Source organism: Danio rerio, chromosome 25 (genome assembly GCF_052040795.2).
Source record: "Danio rerio strain M-AB ecotype USA chromosome 25, GRCz13ab, whole genome shotgun sequence".
In the NCBI taxonomy this organism is placed as follows: Eukaryota; Metazoa; Chordata; class Actinopteri; order Cypriniformes; family Danionidae; genus Danio; species Danio rerio.
The window spans coordinates 5,117,329-5,137,409 of NC_141045.1; the positions used below are offsets into that span (position 1 = coordinate 5,117,329).

The 20,081-nt window shown below is 38.2% G+C and overlaps 1 protein-coding gene across 43 annotated transcripts in view; it reads right to left on the reverse strand.

The window, feature by feature from the left end:
• The window catches only part of saxo4 (stabilizer of axonemal microtubules 4), a 49,883-nt gene extending 31,786 nt beyond the window's left edge, over positions 1-18,097 (reverse strand). For 4 of the 43 annotated variants that reach the window (XR_015526043.1, XR_015526041.1, XR_015526042.1 and 1 more), the window contains exons 1-9: positions 12,019-12,156; positions 11,888-11,927; positions 11,585-11,696; positions 8,667-8,784; positions 8,401-8,545; positions 8,232-8,295; positions 5,264-5,329; positions 4,931-5,017; positions 2,995-3,075 (exon numbers count right to left, since the gene is read on the reverse strand). Coding sequence is in view for 19 of the 43 variants with exons in the window: in XM_087311584.1 (XP_087167710.1) it covers positions 952-1,046; positions 2,995-3,075; positions 4,931-5,017; positions 5,264-5,329; positions 7,419-7,522; positions 8,232-8,295; positions 8,401-8,545; positions 8,667-8,784; positions 11,585-11,696 (872 nt within the window). In the remaining 24 variants the exon portion in view is untranslated. Of the gene's footprint in view, positions 1-951; positions 1,047-2,994; positions 3,076-4,930; positions 5,018-5,263; positions 5,330-7,418; positions 7,523-8,231; positions 8,296-8,400; positions 8,546-8,666; positions 8,785-11,584; positions 11,697-11,876; positions 11,928-12,018; positions 12,951-14,486; positions 14,609-14,696 lie in introns of those variants that run through there. The other 39 variants (XR_015526028.1, XR_015526032.1, XR_015526024.1 and 36 more) reach the window with 35 other exon arrangements.
• Positions 18,098-20,081: the final 1,984 nt, after the last annotated feature.

Consider the following 20,081-nt stretch of genomic DNA (forward strand, 5'->3'; position numbering starts at 1 on the left):
ATATAAATATCAAAATCGTATTTCGACCAATTAGAACACACTCATCCACTCAACAACCAACCAGAACCCTCATGTTTTCAGTAGCCAGAACCTACTCATCAGAACCTACTCATCCACCTATCATAGCACACTTATCTCCACTGCAACCACTTAGAACACTTATTCACCCATTAATCAGTCAGAACTCAATCAACCCCTAGCAACCAATCAGAACACACTCCTCCATCCAGCGACCAATCAGATGGTTGCTCATCCATCCAGCAACCTATCAAAACATATATCCATCCAACAACCAATTAGAACACGATCATCCACCCAGCATTCAGTCAGAAAATGCTCAACCATCCAGCGACCAGTCACAACTCAATCAACCCTCAGCAACCAATCAGAACACACTCATCCATCCAGAAACCAGTTAGAACCAATCAAAGCACACAAAACAACATTAAGCAACCAATCAGAACTAATTTGTTCATTTACCAACCAATCAGAGCACACTCAACCCCCAGCAACCAACCAGAACACACTCATCAATCCAGCAACCAAACCAAAACACACACATCCTAACAACAACCAATTAGCAGACACTCATACACCCAGGAACCAATCAGAAAACAGTCATCTCCACAGCAACCAATTGGAACGCACTCAGTCAGAACTCAGTCAACCCCAGCAACCAATCAGAACACACACTTCCATCCAGCAACCATTTAGAACTCAATCAACCCCATACTAACCAATCAGAGTACATTCAACTGCCAGCAACCAATCGGAACACACTCAACCACCCAGCAACCAATCACAGCACACTGATCCCCAGGTTTGAAAGAAATTATTCACTGTGTCATGCAGAAGTTGCCAGCGGGCGCAACCAGTCAGTTTAAATAAATGAGCAATCAGTTTTGTCAGACAAGTAGCCCAGGAACCCACAGAGAGACAGACGTGACTCACTTGCTTTGGTAGTGTGTGAGGAAGTGTTGCGGGTCGGCTGGTGTTTGTGAGAGTCTGGTGATGTTGGGGGCATTCAGGACGAATCCTGATGAGCCCTGTAGAATTTAGAACAGCCAGTACACAAGACCAATGCACAAAACACTCTTAAAGCAGCAGCAAAACCAAGACATATCAGATTTCCAATCATCTTCAGAGTGGATGACAGTTCGAAAGTGTTGTCGAGGTGAGACGTGTCACTTTTGAGGGCTTTTGTGACATTAATGAAATCTGGCACAAAACAGATTGTCTTCTAAATAGCTTTTTTTTTCTAGAGAGGAGAGTTCATTGTGCTCGGTTTTTCTTTCACTTGTTGTAGGAGAAATTAAAAGACCGTGAGTATGTTTACATGGACGCCAATAATCCGATTTTAATATGATTAAGACAATACTCTGATTAAGAGTTGACAATGTAAACAGTGTTTTTTGATTACCTTAATCCGCCTAAAGCAGGGGTGTCCAAACTCGATCCAGGAGGGCCGGTGTCCTGTAGATTTTAGCTCCAACTTGCCTCAACACACCTGCAAAAATGTTTCTAGAAAGCCTAGTAATAGCTTGATTAGCTAGCCCAGGTGTGTCTGATTAGGGTTGGAACTAAACTTTGCACCAGCCCTCCAGGACCGAGTTTTTACATGCCTGGCCTAAAGTCATAATTGGACTAAACAGAAATTGGACATGTGGAGTATTCCTAATTTAGTCGGATTATTGAAGTGCAGTACATACATGTAATAATAATAATAATAATAATAATAATAATACATTTTATTTATATAGCGCCTTTCCAGAGCTCAAGGACACTTTACAAAGAATGTAACTAAAAGAGACGGTACAAGCAGACAACATTAGGTACCCAAACATACAGGAAGTCAAATCTAACAAACTGGAAATACAAAACAAGACCTAAGAGACAAATAAGCAGAGTGCAGGTGGATCAAATGAAGTGGTCAGTTTGTCAGATCAGAAGTGAAGCATTCAGAAAACAAGTGAACTTTAGGTAAAGATTTGAATTCTGAGATATTATTAACAGAACGGAGTGAGCGTGGTAGAGAGTTCTAGACTTTGGGTGCAATAACACTAAATGATTTCATCTACATGTAAACACCGTAATCAAACTATTACCATCTTGTAGGATTTTCACCGCATTTTTTTGACCGGGTATAGACTGATTTTACACGGCCGCCATTTTTAAAAGCGAAATCGAGGCTGCGGTGGGAAGAAACCCGGAAGTATCAATTGGAGTTACATAGGAACGTTGTGTACCTGGCTGTATATCTTATCAGGAAAGAGAAAGTGACTCAAATTTATCATTTCACCGCTTTCCGAGTGACTCGAAGGTCCGTTTTGAATGCATGCTGAAAATAAAAAGGGATATCAGACTTCATTTTCAGCTAAGTTAAGGGAAATGGCACTAATTAGCTAACGTTTTCTTTCCCAAACACACATTTTAGGGTGCTTTTACACCTGCCTTATTTAGTTCGGTTGAATCGCACTAGAGTTCGTTTTCCCTCCTGGTGCGGTTCGTTTGGGCAGGTGTGAATGCAGCAATCGTACTCAAGTGCGCACCAAAAGCGGACCAAAAAAGCTTTTGACTTGTTTTGTTACGATTTCATTTGTCAAATGTTATCTAGTGACTGTAAAGCTCCTAATCAGACGAACTGCATTATTATGTGTACTACCCTGTCTCAATGACATTTACAAATTAAATGAAATAAGAAAGTTTATAAACTATAGAAATGTCCAAAATCTAAATTTGGAGACTCCCTTTAAATTCTTTCTCATGACTGTTGGAGTGTCATTCAGAGGCATGGCATGATCTAATGTGTGATATTTACAGCATGCTCGGATATAGATTTAAAAGCTGCGAAGCACTGAGTAAATTGAAGATACAATTGACATTTCTTGGAAGATTCCTTTTAAAGGCTCCATATATTATGAGTAATTCATTTAAATATAGCGAAATAGCCAAAATAAAATACATGATTTAGAATATATTGCAAAATATATTTACCACAGGCCCAATGGACAATGTAGCAACATTTGGTCTGGTCTTCTGTCTGTTGTCCTGACTTATGCCATGTTGCAATGAGGTCTGTGGATAAAAAAAAATCCATGTTCATGCAGACTTAAATGTTTTAATCTATATATTTATTGTCATCATTATAGCTACAATCCTTGGCGTAAACAAACATTTAGCATATTAACTTTTAAAAATATATACTGTGTCAATACACATCTTATATATTTAAATGATTAAATTTACTTGGATAAAATAATGGATATGTATAAAATTATTTGTATGAAGGTTGCTGGTTTGAGTCCTGGCTGGGCCAGTTAACATTTCTGTGTGGAGTTTGCATGTTCTCCCCGTGTTGGTGTGGGTTTCCTCCAGGGTGAATTAAGTAAAACTAAAATTGGTGTATGAGTGTGAGAGTGTTTGGGTGTTTCCCAGTGCTGGGTTGTGGCTGGAAGGGTATGCGCTGGGTAACACATTTTCCTGGAATTATGGATGAAACGATTATAGATTTTGTTTGTACGATTATAGTCTGAGAAATAATCACGATTTCACGGTTATCAAAATTATTATGCATTCATAGTTTCAAAACCCTCCTAGTTTAGTAAATCACTTGAAAACTCCTTACACTAACAAGTGTTATTTATTTCTGCTCAGTAACCAATGAATACAGCACAAAATAATAATTGAAATAAACAATAGTCCATTTCTCTTTAGACTTAAATAAGTGAAAAAACGTTTTTGGCTTTTAAAGATATGTAATACTTTTACAGTGAAAACAAATGACAGAACAATGAACGAACGACTGAACGAACGAGTGAACATAAATAAATAAATAATGAACAAAATTAGAATTAACTAATTAATAAAAAAAAAAAAAAAAACGAAGAATAAAAAAAATAGATAAATAAATAACATTTAAAAAAGTAAGAATAAACAAATAAATAAAATATAAATAATTAAATGAATGAATAAATAAGAATAAACAAATAAATAAAATTTACATAAATAAATAAATAAATAAAAATAAACAAATAAATAAAATAAGAACAAATAAATAAATAAACAAAAATTTTTTTATTTGTCTAATTTAAATCTACACATTAGCTAAGTATTTCAGTTTTAAAGAGCACAAATGTAGTCAAAGGCTGCTAAAACTCTGTCTGAAAGGCACTTTTGATCAAATATATTAAAAATACCAATTTGGTGTTTTCCTTTTCTTATTATTTTCTCTTTGGAGTAGAAATTTGTATATTCCATACAAAGTATGAGCTGATCGGTTCTTGTCACGTGACTCACGGTGCGCAACTAGGTGCAAAAAAATAAATAAATAAATTGTGTTGTGCAGCTCGCTCAGCCATAGTTAAAATCATTCTTTAATTCAGTGTGCGTGTGTATTTGCCTCGGCGTATAAGCTTGGATCTTTAAGCGCACCAGGTGGCATTGATTTAAGTTGCAGTAGTTTTGTCATATGCAGAAACCCGGTGTTGAGAAGCCTGTACGATTAATTAACCATGATTAATTAAAGCACAGTTAGTAGTGAAATCGGTTAATCACTGCATCTCTAGCCGGAATAGGTGGCGGTTCATTTCGCTGTGGCGACCCCTGATGAATTCTATTTGAAAATGTATTATTTGTTTGTTTAACAGGGGCAATACACTTGACATTGTTATACAAAGGCAACCAATGCTGCATACATAGGGCATATAGCATGAAGCTAATTTGCAGCCCTTGTTCCTGGTCAAGGGACTAAGCCGAAGGAAAATGGATGAATGAATGAAATTGAACTAAACAACCACAAGGTGGTGTTTATTTCACTGAATCATTAATTTAATTGTTTCATTCAAATTGTTGATTCATAGAAAAATTAAGTGACTCTTTTCGAAGATTAGTCAGAAAATTCCCCCAAAAGAGGGATATATTAGGTACTTACTGAACTGGTCAAAGGCCTCTCGGTGTCTCTTGTAAATCCAGTTTCTCGATTTGAACGGGAGGCAAGCTTTGGAAATGCTTTCCTACCCTAACACACACACACACACACACACACACACACACACACACACACACACACGCACACACGCACACACCACACACGCACACACGCGCACACGCGCACACACACACACACACACACACACACACACACACACACACATTAACTAGGCTGCAAACTTCATCCAGCTGAAGCACACTATAAAAATCTCATGAATGTGGCGATGTTGATGGACAGAGTAATAGCAGAGAATGAGAGAAACAGAAAGACCACCTGTAGAAAAGATCCGGCAAGGAAGTCAGTCCTCATCACACTTTCATGAGTCCTGCGAGCGTCGTCCTGACAACAAATATCACCCAATCATAGCACAGAATCAGCATAACATTGGCAAAAGGACCTGATTATATAACTTTTAGAAATACAGCATTAACAACATCATGAAGTTCATTTAATATATAGTTGAAGTCAGAATTATTAGCCCCCGTTCAATTTTTTTTTCTTTTTTAAATATTTCCCAAATGATGTTTAACAGATTCAGGAATTTTTCACAGTATTTCCTATAATATTTTTTCTTCTGGAGAAAGTCTTATTTGTTTTATTTCGGCTAAAATGAAAGCAGTTTAAAAAAAAAAAAAAGCCCCTTTAAGCAATTTTTTTCTGATTGACTACAGGACAAACCATTGCTATACAATAACTTGCCTAGTAAAAATATTATTTTGTTTTTAACTAGAGAAGAACTAGAAGCCAAAATGAATAGGTTTATTTCTTACTGTAATGCAAGCTAAATTATCCCTCTGCCAGAGGGGGAATTAAACTGATCTTGTTTTTTCTTTGAAATGTAGATATTTGGACCAGAAGCAAGACAAATTCTCAGTAAGAAAATACATGTATTTTTTTGCATTTAGTCTCTTCAGGGACGAGGGCTGCAAATTAGCTTTATGCTATATGCCCTATGTACGCAACATTGGTAATCTTTGTATAACAATGTCAAGTGTATTGTCTATGTAAAAAAACAAAAAGAAAATAAATAAATAAATCGCATAAATTCTTTATAAATACTGTAATTACAGTTTTTTACAAAAAGAAAAAAAAAACAATCCTGTTTTCTGAGCTAATCAGTCGGCATCAAAGCTCTCACAGATTTACACGCGCAACTGCTAATGGTGACTGTCTAGTGCCAAAGTGCAAGACCTCCTTTGGTCAATCTATCTTAAAGGGAGCCAAACTGTGGAATGATTTACCAGTTAGCTTAAAATCAGAAAGTAATAAAAATATTTTCAGTAGTGGTCTAAAAAAGTGGTTAAAAACAAAACAGCAGTGTTTGCACAAATAGTCTACTGGTGGCTTGTTGGAATATGTCGCTTTAGTTTTTGCCTTCAGTAATTTTATGTAAAGAATTATAATGTGTATATGTTTTATATATATATATATATATATAAAATAGATACACACACACACACACATACACACAAACACACACACACACACACACACACATATATATATATATATATATATATATATATATATATATATATATATATATATATATATATATACATAAATATAAATATATATACATAAATATAAATATATACACACACACAAATATATATGTATTATATTTTCCATTTTGCCAATTTTTAAGCCCCCTTTTGACAGGTGTTGAGAATTAGCAAGTTTGCTAAAACACTTACAGTTTTTTATATATATATCTCAAACTCAAAAAATCACAGCTGATTCCCATCTACAAACCTTTTCTGTTTTTTCTGTTGCAGTGATATCCTTTTGCAAATACTGTATTTTGTTTTACATAAACTGTAGATTTTATAAAGCATTTTTTTCTTCATTTTTGTATTGAATTTTAGCAGTAAAAGAAAGAAAATGCATGCATTTACTAAACCCAACAAAACAAAACTGCAGAGAGGCTTCAAATATAAGGGCAGACCTGACACATAAAATAATGCAGTTTCTGTAATGTCAGCTGATGATAGTGTTTTTATTGTCAGTGTGTTATGATTGACTTGATGTTTCTGTTGGAAAAGAACATGTGTTAGTGTTTTGAACAATTATTTAATTTTGAAACATGCTTGCAGTGTTTTATTAGAGATGGTGTAGTGTGTTAGTTTATTATTGTATTTTGAACATTAGTTTAGAGGTTTATTTTACAATATGTGATTTTGAGCATGAAATTAAATTTTTGCCATTTGTGTGTTTTAGGTGTGTTGGTGCGTTAAGAGTTTAGCAAACTTGTTAAATTTATTGAAAAAACTGTCATAGCCATTGTAAAAAACTGTAAAACAAGTGAAGGATGAGTAAATGAAGACAGCATTTTTATTTTTGGGTGAACTAGCCCTTTAAGAATTATGGATTAGTGCAGTTTAAAATGTTTTGGCAATGGCTTTAGCAACGAACTGGTAAAACATACCATGTTGACGTATTTAGGAAGGAAGGTGTGCAACTGTAGATTGGCTCCTTCAGTGTATCCACTGTCTTCAATATGCCCGATTAAAACACGGTCATCTGAAGCATCTAGAATGCACCATCAAAACTTTTTTATCTACAAAGTACCAGGTTAAAAGGATAATTCCCCCAAAAATGAAAATTTACTGACTCTCAAAAGGATTCAAAGCTTGGGTTTCTTTCTTCTGTTAAACATAAAAGAAGATATTTAGACAAATGTTAGACCCCAGAAATAATTGACTTCCATTCATTCATTTTCTTTTCAGCTTAATCCCTTTATTAATCAGGGGTCACCACAGTAGAATGAACCGCCAACTTATCCAGCATATGTTTTACACAGCAGATGCACTTCCAGCTGCAACCCATCACTGGGGAACATCCATACACACTCATTCACACATACACTTTGGACAATTTAGCCTACTCAATTCGCCTATAGCGCATGTCTTTGGACTTGTTGGGGAAACCGGAGCACCCGGAGGAAACCCACGCCAACACGGAGAGAACATGCAAACTCCACACAGAAATGCCAAGCCGAGGCTCGAACCAGCGGCCTTCTTGCTGTAAGGCGATTGTGTTATGTAAATGACTTCCATAGCAGGAAAAATAAACACTATGGAAGTCAATGGTTACAGGTTACCAACATTTTTCAAAATATCTTCTTTTGTGTTCACCGCAGTCAGAAATTCGAACAGGTTTGCCACAAGGATTGTGACAGGATTGTCAATTTTGTGTGAACTATCCCTTTTAACCAATATTTTAAACCCACACTACTTACCCACAACTCTAAGGCTGTGAGGAATGTAAGCGCCTTTATATTCAGTCTGACATGACGCTGTTCTCTAAGAGACAGAGAGAGTAAGAAAACAATGAGGCAGGGTGAAGTGACATGGCACGGTGCCCTTGAAAACCTGCTGCGTTTCTATGTGTGTGTCTTTGGCTCTCACAAGTCTTGGCTGAGATTGTAGCTGCAAATATCCGCTCTCTCTGCGTCTGGATCCCGAGCAGGCCAAAGGCTCCGTCCCGTCGGGCTGAACCAGACGCTGGTAATGGCGCTTCGACTGAGACTCAAAACTGTCCAACAATGAGAAACTAAGAAAAATAATACAAGTATATGTGTCTGGAATGATGAAGAGAGGTGCAGAAAGGTTTGAAGGTTTGTGTCAAATACACACACACAAACACAAACACACGCACGCAATCTGGGTCATACCCAAACTGTGGATTATCATAGTCATCCAGCCTGGAGCTGTAGTACAGAACGGGACGGTGGTTGGCAGAATATCCTGTCCCATGATGATAGCCTAGACATGGCTGGAATAACTCCTTACCTGAAAAAAGGAGGACACGACTTATGAAACATTCAACATCCTGTATGCTGCAACACAGAAACAAGTGGCCAGTAATGATTGTAATGATGACTGATGTGTTTTTTTTTTTTTTTAAGAAAGGTTGTGTGCAACCAGTGACACGAACAATAAAAATTCCGGTTTTATTTTCTCACGCATATTGTTTCCTACCTGTATGTTGCTATACTTTTGTATACAAAAGTAAAAGTAATTTATTGCATTTATGTATCATGCAATAATCTATGACTTATTGGCCACTTTATTAGGTACACCTTACTAGTATCGGCTTGGACCCCCTTTTGCCTTCAGAACTGCCTTACTCCTTTGTGGCATAGATTCAACAAGGTACTGAAAATATTCTTCAGAGATTTTGGTTTATATTGACATGATGGCATCACGCAGCTGCTGCAGATTTGTCGGCTGCAGATCCATGATGCGAATCTCCTGTTCTACCACATCCCAAAGGTGCTCTATTGGATTGAGATCTGGTGACTGTGGAGGCCACTTGAGTACAGTGAACTCATTGTCATGTTCAAGAAACCAGTCTGAGATGATTTGCGCTATATGACATGGTGCGTTATCCTGCTGGAAGTAGCCATCAGAAGATGGGTACACTATGGTCATAAAGAGATGGGCATTACGATTGTAACAAGTGGTTATTTAAGTACTTGTTGCCTTTCTATCAGCTGGAACTAGTCTGGCCATTCTCCTCTGACATCAACAAGGCATTTGTGCCCACAGAACTGCCGCTCACTAGATATTTTCTCCTTTTTGGGCCATTCTCTCTAAACCCTAGATATGGTTGTGTGTGAAAATGCCAGTGGATCAGCAGTTTCTGAAATACTCAGTCCAGCCCGTCTGGCACCAACAACCATGCCACGTTCATAGTAACTTAAATCCACTTTCTTCCTTATTTTGATGCTTGCTTTGAACTGCAACAGATCGTCTTGGCCATGTCTACATGCCTAAATGCATTGAGTTGCTGCCATGTGATCGGCTGATTAGAAATTTTTGCGTTGACGAGCAGTTGGACAGGTGTGCCTAATAAAGTGGCCGGTGAGTGTAAATGCTATATTCAACTAAAATAATTATTCAGTTGAGACGGGTTTGATGTTTACAACAAATTTGTCAAATATTCTCAACATATAAGTCAATTTAGAAGCTTGTTTTGTGGCACAGATTTGATTTCCCTCAAATTTGAACATTTCTAACTTATCCCACAAACTTTCTCAGAATTGTCTTTGAATCTAAACATTTTGACTTGCACTCGCAATTTTGAGAAAAAAAGTTAGAATTGAGAAAAAAACTATAAAATCAAATATTCGGCGCCTAGACAGCAGCTCTGCACAAGTTTGGCCAGAGGAGAAATAGTTGTGCCCAACTGAGCCTGGTTTCTCTCAGGTTTTTTTCTTCTTCACTTTCGTCAATTGGTAAAGTTTTGACGAAACTTATGAATAAAACAATGAGCCAATTACTGAGGGAAATAAAGCTACTATTTCAATTAAACCGAGTTTAAGGGTGCTTTCACACCTGTGAACCGATTCAGTTGTTCCGAAACAGAGATTACAAATGTTACATTGTTGCTCTTTGCTCTTGGAGCGGTTCGCTTTCACACTGCAAAGTTTCTAATCGGACCGAAAGAGCTAAAACAAGTCACGTGCGAGTAAACTCTCCTCACATTGGTCAGAGTGTCAGGGTTTATTTTGCAGAGTCCCGCTCAGCTGTCAGGAGAGGTGGTGGTTTGGTGGTGATTGACAGGGTGCGTGCGCGTCGTGTCTGAGAAGAGATGCGGTGGGGAGGGGTGAGAAGGGTGCGCGACGATGCCTATTTGAGGACCGGGAGGGAGACGCGAGATTACCGGGAGATCATCACTCGTTTGCGGGCATCCGGAGACTCGCGAAGCTTCCCGCCATACTCATAATTCTCTCTTCATATAGCCTTAAGCCTATTACATATCCATAAAACACTGTGATATAACCGCGCTCGGATCGGATCGCTTTCTCACTGCAATCGATCCGCTCCAGGGTTCGTTTCAATTGAGCCGAGACCACCTCACTCAAGCGATCTCGGAGCGATTACTTGGCGCAGAACAGAGCCCAATTGCCCTGTTCACATATGCCAAACGAACCGCGCTAACTGGGCAAACGAGATACATTCCGAAACAAAAGTGTAGGTGTGAAAGCCCTAAATTAATTGTGTGAAATCTACCTTTATAAGCATGTGTTACAACTAACCCTCTGTCTGTTACAACTTGCCCCACAGGTGGGGTAAATAGTAACATTTTTACTCTTGGCATTTTTGGCAATACTGCACAGACACCATAGATCCGGCGGTCATACTTTCAGTGTTCATTTGTAGGAGACACTTGTGTGCTGTTGATAAAAAAATATGGTTTGTCTAACCCAATTACTTTGTTCATTATTAGCCAAAACCAAAAAGTGTTACTTTGTGCCCCGCTCTTCCCTAATGTGCACTCCTGTTGTTGTGAAAAATGAATAAAATTAAACTTTAAAACAATTCTCACTCAGGTCTAGACTTTAAGAGGGTTACAAGCAAAATAGGGTATCAAAACATTATAATGTGTGGTAAAAAAGACGGATGGTTGTTTATATTTCCAAATGTGGCATAGAAAATTCTATTGTTTCAAACTGGAAAAATATGACCAAATATCTGGCTTCAGTAGAAGTCTGAACAAGCCAAAATCCATTCCCATAAATACAAAGAAGTAGTTTGATGAAAAGTACGACTAAAGGGTACTCTCCTGTGTGTTTGTGTGCCTCACCATAAGACTGTCTGTAGGAGGTGCAGTAATGGTCAATGCTGATGTTAGCCGGACGTCCCGCTGGTCTGCCCGTCCCAAATGAAGGCTTGATTACGCCCAACGGCCCAACCATCTGTGACAAACCCAACACAATACACATCCATAACAACTGTACACACATGTATGATTGACATTTTAATCAAGTTCTGTAAACACTGGGAGTATTACAGTTTGAATTAAACAAACATTTTCCAATATAGCTTCCCCTGAGCCACACACTGTAGAAACAAAAACATTCATAAGATTTCATCACCTTTTATTTACCTTTTAACTTTAGCTGCGTTATTAATGTCTTGTGACTGGTCTTTGAAAGACAAAACAACAACATATTAATAATTTATATTGTTTGTATGAGTTTGAAATCACTTTATTTTTAGTCAAACACGGTCCGTTACCTGTCGTCCTTTTTAAAAATACCTGTGCGCGTCGAGTCTCTTTTTATCCTCACACTCGTTACCGGGTAACCGTTACCAGGACAATCACAGACGAGCTCTTCACGTGATATGTGTGTGACACGACGCGGGAAGGTGAGGTAACGGCTTTACAGTTCACTCTGCGGTGTCATTCAGCAACAAGACGTTTATTCACATTAAAACTTTATCTTGTGATGAGGAAAAGGTAAGAGAGACTTTTGTGTGAGGGAAATAATATATTTTTTCACGGCTAACGAACCAATGTTTTAAAATAACCACCTGGTGCGATACGGTGACGAAAAACTGATGTAACATACAGACTTCATATATTAATTTGGTGATAGTAAACCAAGGTTTCCACTTTCAATGAAACTTAAAACGTTATTATTGTAGTTTCACAATTGATTGTTGTGATACACCTTGGTTTTTGTAGAAATGTTGGGGTTCTACAAATGCACCTCTTAAATGTAAAGACATTACGTTATTACAGACAGACAGACAGACAGAGATAGATAGATAGATAGATATGTAGATAGATAGATAGATAGATAGATAGATAGATAGATAGATAGATAGATAGATATATAGATAGAGCTAGAAAGAAATAGATAGATGGATGGAGAGATAACACTAGATAGATAGATGGACAAATAGATAACGATAGATAGATAGATAGATAGATAGATAGATAGATAGATAGATAGATAGATAGATAGATAGATAGATAGATAGAAAGATAGATAGATAGATAGATAGATAGATAGATAGAGCTAGAAAGAAATAGATAGATGGATGGAGAGATAACACTAGATAGATAGATGGACAAATAGATAACGATAGATAGATAGATAGATAGATAGATAGATAGATAGACAGACAGACAGACAGACAGACAGACAGACAGACAGACAGAGGCCTAGCCATAATAGTTTTCGAATTTAAAGGGATAGTTCATCCAAATATTTAAATTTACTCACATTTTTTTCTCCACCCTCAAATGGTTGCAAATCTTGTTTTTATCCCCAGTTGAAGACAGAAGAAGAAAAGCTGAAAGCCCTCAACCACTAACTTTCATTGAAAAAACAAATACTACTTAAGTCAATGGTTACATGCTTTCAAGGATATCTTCATTTGTGTTCAACATAATAAATTAAGTCAAACAGGTTTGGAACAAGTAGATGGTTTTCATTTTAGGTGAACTGTCCCTTTAAGTAGCTTTGTATGTGTAAGTGTATAGAAATAATATCTATCTATCTATCTATCTATCTATCTATCTATCTATCTATCTATCTATCTATCTATCTATCTATCTATCTATCTATCTATCTATCTATCTATCTATCTATCTATCTATCCATCACTTTCTACTAGAAACTTACATTTTCACTTAAAAAAATGTGACTGGGCCTGGCCTTTAGCTTATTGTCCTCAAACAATCATACAAAAACAAGCATAAAATTTTACAATACAATGATAGAACTCATCCTTGATCACTGTCAGCTTCTCCATCAAATGAAATCACTTCTGAGTCATAGCCTTAAAGGTGTATCGCATGCATTTTATGTTGAATTGAATGCAAGTGTGACAAGACTGACAGAAACATGGGGGACAATTGTACATTTATTTGTATCATATTCGTAGTATGGTAGAATTTATTTATAATTTTTAGTTTTCAATCAATTGATGTGAATGATAACAAACTTGCTATTTCTGAAGTTTGTTTATTTTCTAAATAACAGTTTTTTTAGCATAACAAAACTTTTAAAGCTGCAGGTTCAATTGGGCAATGACAGGGTTTGTATGTTTGTAAAGTGTTTTTAATAAAGAAACAAAATCTGAGAACTAAATGAATGACATATTCCTTTACAGAACAACTCACAGAAATCAACTATCAGTCTATTTTAGAAATATTTGGGATGAAATACTTTTTAAATCACTGTATTTATGTTTTTATTTCAGGGACAGATTTCTGGTAGAATGTCCCATTATATATATATATATATATATATATATATATATATATATATATATATATATATATATAAATGTTTATTATCTATCTCATCTCCATCAGAAGCTTCTTCAAGAGTTTAAACAAGACTTTTTGTGCACGACACATTTCACAAATGCTTTAATCTTTTTTTATGTCTCTTGACACTTAAGATTTAATATCCAGCGTCACTTTGACGTCACTTTAACAGATGTCCATACTTTTAAATAGATCACTCACACAGCTCTGGGTGCCTGTGAACGCTTGTGAACACAGGGTGGCGCTGTTGTGTTGCTCAAAAGAAGCACTATACTGGCATGTGCAACCTTGTCACTTCTCGCCCTTTGTTTCACATCATCATCATCAACATGTTCTGTGTCCCATGATGCACATATGTCTTTGTGACATATTTACTGTCTTAAGGGTGTACTTATATATTACTATCGGATCCCAGACATACTTAACTTTTGCACAGTCTGTGTGGCCTTGTCCGTGTCACAGCTGAAGTCATTTGCATAATCACCACGGCCTCCGCAGTGAGTACAGCCATAACACGTCACCGCATTAACATTACTCTCCGCTCTGGAAAGATAAAGTCAAATCCATCATTACAGGCGGCTATCAGCAGGTCCCCGCTGTCTACCTGTCTCCCACATTAATTCTGTCTCACCTTCACTGACAGGGCGTTGTCGCTCCAATCTCCCAGCAAACGAAGGCGAAATGCTTCTGCGGGCTGGCCTGTCGCTCTCCTGGGCGTTTATTGAGCGGTGTGTGTAGGCATGACTGCCCTTGCGAATAACAGCACCATTGAGTTTGCTCATGCGGCACGGGGATGTGTCCATGACCGAAAAACTCTCTCCCTTTTCTGCAGTCACATGGATTAATCTGTGTGGCATGCAACAGGATATGGTACGGTGCTCAACACTGGAGGCCGGTGCTGGGGTTTATCAGTGCAGGTGAGATGAGCTATACAGCGCCTAGGTAAGTGTTTACCAGCTGGAGGTGATCTTTAAACCTAATCTACACCTTTGAAGGCCTCGTGAAATTAAAATAAAGTGTTTTAGATGAGAGTATCAGTAGGTTAGCTTTAAGGATATCTAGGATGTGTTTCAAAACAGTGACACAATTCACGTTTAGAGGATAATAACATCCAAACGCTTGCAGTTCAACGATTTTTTAGACATCATCTCATACTTCAGTTTCTCATCAAATCCTCTGATCAAATGTTCTCTAGTGACGCTTCTTGTTTGCTTTTCATTTGATGTGCTTGAGCTCAATCACTCTCATTGGTGGAGCTGTGATCAAAACGAATTGCTATTGGCTGTTTCTTAGAAAGAGGCGGAGCCACTTCATGTCCCCGTCTTTCTTCATGTTATGGAGGTCTCCATAACCCTGGACCAGGCCCTATCCGGTCGTGGAGGAGCGGAAAGCATTGATCCCGTGGGCCAGCCTGTACACCCACCGATGAACTGCTCACACAGCTTCTCCATGATGGACGTCCAGCGTTCGCCAACCTTCAGTGCCTTGACTGCAGCTCTGCACGAGAAGTTTTGTCTGGGGGAGAAATGGTCGTGCCCAACTTGGCCTGGTTCCTCTTAAGGGATTTTTTTCCTTCACTTTCATCACTTGGTGACGTTTGTTCCTCACCAATGTCACCTCTGGCTTGCATGGTTTGGGACTTGTGGAGCTGAGCATCGATGGATTTGCTCTTCAGTGTTTGGACTTTCGGCAGTGAAAATTAAACCACACTGAACTGAACTAAACTAAACTTCAACTCTGAAAACTGGACTGACACTGTTTCAATCTACTAGAACTTCTATGTTAAGCTGCTTTGACACAATGTTCATTGCAAAAGTGCTATAGAAATAAAGATGATTGAATTAAAAGACGTTTCAAATTTCGACTACAATGTGAAGTTTTATAAACTAATTTCGAGAGGAGCATGTGATATGATTGATCACATCTGGTCTTTCATCTATAATCATTAGTAAGTCAGACTAATCCAAACTTACTATAAGTAGCCTGTCTAAAACTACTCCTTTATATTCGTTTTCCGAAGAAACCCCCCGTCCACCCCATTTCCTCCTTTCCTTCTTTTCCAAGGGGAGCTCTCGAGAACTACCTGATCTAGTACTCCCCTTACATGCTCATTGACCAGGCGGGAGCCCTGGACTCAATTATCTCCAAGATTAGGGTTCTCTCCCGGGACAGCTCGCCAAACCTGCTATTATTATCAAGCAATATCTAAGTGCGAACTCTTGAAACTGCACATTTCAAAGCACTTCATTGTACCTTTAATCTCCCATGAGTTTACCAAAAAACTTGCCCAAAATTGTGGCGACCACATCAAATATAAATTTGCTAAACATTTCTGGTTGTTTGTCAGGGTTTAATGTGACTTTCCCTACAAGTTGAGAGTACTTGGCATGGCTTGCTAACTTCTAAATGTACATAAGCTCTTCGGTTAGTTGAGTGGGATTCAAACACGTAATTATTGACTTTATTCTTTCACATACGAGTAGGCACAACCTTATTGGGTCGAGAGTTATGGTCTGATTCACTTCCATTGATTTTTAAAGATTGAAAATCAGCTGCGTATTATATTATTGGAACTTTTATGCATTGTCATAAAGTTGTTTGTTGAGCAAGTAGTTTGACAGTTTACTGCTGTTGGGTATTCATTGTTATTTTCCCATAGGCAAATGAATCAAACATTCTAAAACAATCGCAGAAAAGAGCTTACTTCCAGATTGCAGAATGAGATCAATAGAGTGGGAGACGGGCACACTAACAAGAATGCTAAAAAAATAGTTTTATGCTACTAGTGCTCCTATTGGGGACAGTTAATCCATCCAATTAAACTATTGGGATTAATCCATCGTCATTGCCAGCTCTCGGGCAATTTTATTAGTGGTCATTCATTCATTTTGTTGTCAGCTTAGTCCCTTTATTAATCCGGGGTCGCCACAGCGGAATGAACCACCAACTTATCCAGCAAGTTTTTTTTATGCAACGGTTGCCCTTCCAGCCGCAACCCATAATACGGACAATTTAGCTTACCCAATTTACCTGTACCGCATGTCTTTGGACTGTGGGGGAAACCAGAGCACCCGGAGGCAGGGAGAACATGCAAACTCCACACAGAAACGTCAACTGAGCCGAGGTTCGAACCAGCGACCCAGCAACCTTCTTGCTGTGAGGCGACAGCACTACCTACTGCGCCACTGCCTCGCCTAGTAGTCAATAAATACAATAAATTAAAGTATTTTCATTAAATTTCTACTTCAATTTTTTTTGAAAAGTGTGTAAAAAGATGTTTGGCTGTTGGTTAACAATGTTTAGTAAACTGTGCTGCCAAACTATCAGAGAATTATAAGTTCACAGTAAAAAAAATTGTATTACAATCTCTCTCTCTCTCTCTCTCTCTCTCTCACACACACACACACACACACTAGATTTTTTTCAAAGTAAAATTGGACAAACTCAACGATTTGATTTAAAACGTAATTAAAACTGAACAGAGAATTTGGGTTTGTCCTTATTTTTTCTCAAATTGGATTGAAACAACCCAGCACTTCTAGAGTACAAGATATTTACCTACAGAAAGCTAGAAACAAAAGTGATCCAGTAGGCTAAAATACAGGCATAATCACATGCTTTCCTTTTATAGCCACTTTACCTTTAACCTAAAATGGTTCTGGCCATGCTATTTGCTATCAGCACAGCTGTATTTACTCACAGGGCAGCCGTTCTGAATGTGCAGCCTCATGCTAATTCGTCCATCAGTCAGTTATGAGGCATAAAGTGTTGACTGCAGACAAATGTCACACTCCGTCCTGGACAAGAACACTGTGTTCCAATCACTGACCCAGAAGCCGTTTACCTTTATCTTGGCTGATCTCTTTGGTAAAGACTGGCACGGGTGATTGACATCTGCCACCAATGACCACGGCAACAATCTGTCTATGACATTTTCAGCTAAGAAGAAAAATGACCCGGGACATAAAAAAAACGTACTGTCTTGAGAGCAGTAAGATTATTTTCCCTCCTGAGGCCCGGCACACTCGCTGTGTTACAAAACCAACCCTGGCATTTATGATGTCAGCATTTTAGGTGTGGAAACACAGTTCTAAAGGTGCCTAATTTTAGAGACAGGCAGCATTGCATGTATTTTTTGCAAAGAGTAACATTTCATTGCAATTAAGTATAAAAATATGTTTAACTAATACATTTTGGCTGTGTTTAAAATGGCCTACTACTCGAGAAGGTACTACATTATACTTTATATTTAATATATGACTGTTAGTTACCTAAAAGTACATTCTGTTGACCTTGTTTTGCAATGTGGAAGTTCGCTCGTTTTTGCCTTGCCTTGACTTAATGATTTCATTAGGACAGTGGGTCCTAATTAGGACAGAAAAGTCTTGTCACTGAACAGATATAATGTCCAGTATAGAATATAAAGTCATGCTGCAGTGGAAACAGAATAAATATTGTGTCTGACTCCATCATGAGCTAGAAGGACTGCATCCATACATCTCTGCAGTTACTCGAAACACTTATTAATAAAGTCCTTATTAAAAACCTCAGACATGCTCAATAATGTTCATATCTGGTTACTGGGCTGGCCAATCCTGTAGCAGCTTGACCTTCTTTGTTTGCAGGAACTTCAATGTGGAGGCTGAAGTATGAGAAGGAGCGCTATCCTGCTGAAGAATTTGCCCTCTCCTGTGTTGATGTTGTGGCTGTTGATGTTGCAGATCTCTCGCACACCCTCATACTGAATGTAACCCCAAACCATGATTTTTCCTTAACCAAACTTGACTGATTTCTATGAGAATCTTGGGTCCATGCGGGTTCCAGTAGGTCTTCTGCAGTATTTGTGATGATTGGGATGCAGCTCAACAGATGATTCATCAGAAAAATCCACCTTCTGCCACTTTTCCAAATGATCAACTCAAGAAGTCAAATTATTATGTGTTGCTCTTACAACTGAGATCGACGACAAGACTTTTGTCAGGTAGTGTAGATTTCTCAACTGTTTAGGAAGGGTTTTTCGAATTAATCACGCATGCTGGTTGGATGCTTTCTTACAAGGAAGTTCACTAGCCACCGGGTCAAAATTTCCTCCTCATTTCCAAACTGCAGCCACAGATGGTGTCTATGGCGTTTGGTTTTGTGATTACAGCTGACAGTAGACTTTTACCCAGAAGCTATGTCTCTAATGGAAGCGTTCCGTCTTGCACAAAAGCCCCGAAACTGACACCACTCATCTCTCGGCTGGCAGTTGAGAAGAGGGATGCCCTTTCAAACACCACTTCTCTGTCTGCTTCCCGTCGGCGACATCAAATGAGGTCAAAGAATGCTATAAATGCAAGGAAAAAAATATCGTCACAATGGGAAAAAATATTAGTCAATTTAACCGTTTTCTGTTATTTGGGACTCTTTGGATTCCATTATGAGACCTTGATCTTTCCAACAACATCTTCAATTCAATTCATCTTTATTTCTATAGTGCTTTTTAGAAGTTCTAGTAAGTTGATCCTATGTCAGTCCAGTTTTCAGAGTTGAAGTTCAGTTTAGTTCATTCAGAGTGGTTTAATTTTTACTGCTGAAATCCAAACACTGAAGAGCAAATCCATCAATGCGCAGCTCTACAAGTCCCAAACCAAGTAAGCCAGTGGCGACAGTGGCGAGGAACAAAACTTCACCATTTGAAGAAAGGGAAAGAAAAAACCTTGAAACCAGGCTCAGTTGGGCATGACCATTTCTCCTCTGGCCAAACTTCTTGTGCTTCTAGGCACCAGGGGCTGGCGAAAGCTAGACGTCCATCGTGGAGAAGATGCAGGTGTGTGTAGTTCCCCGGTGGGTGTCTAGGGTGGCCCATGAAATCAATACGGAGACTCCTCTGTCACTTTTTAAAAAAAATGACTTTTATTCATTCATTCACTTTCTTGTCGGCTTAGTCCTTATATTAATCCGGGGTCGCCACAGCGGAATGAACCTCCAACTTATCCAGCAAGTTTGTACGCAGCGGATGCCCTTCCAGTCGCAA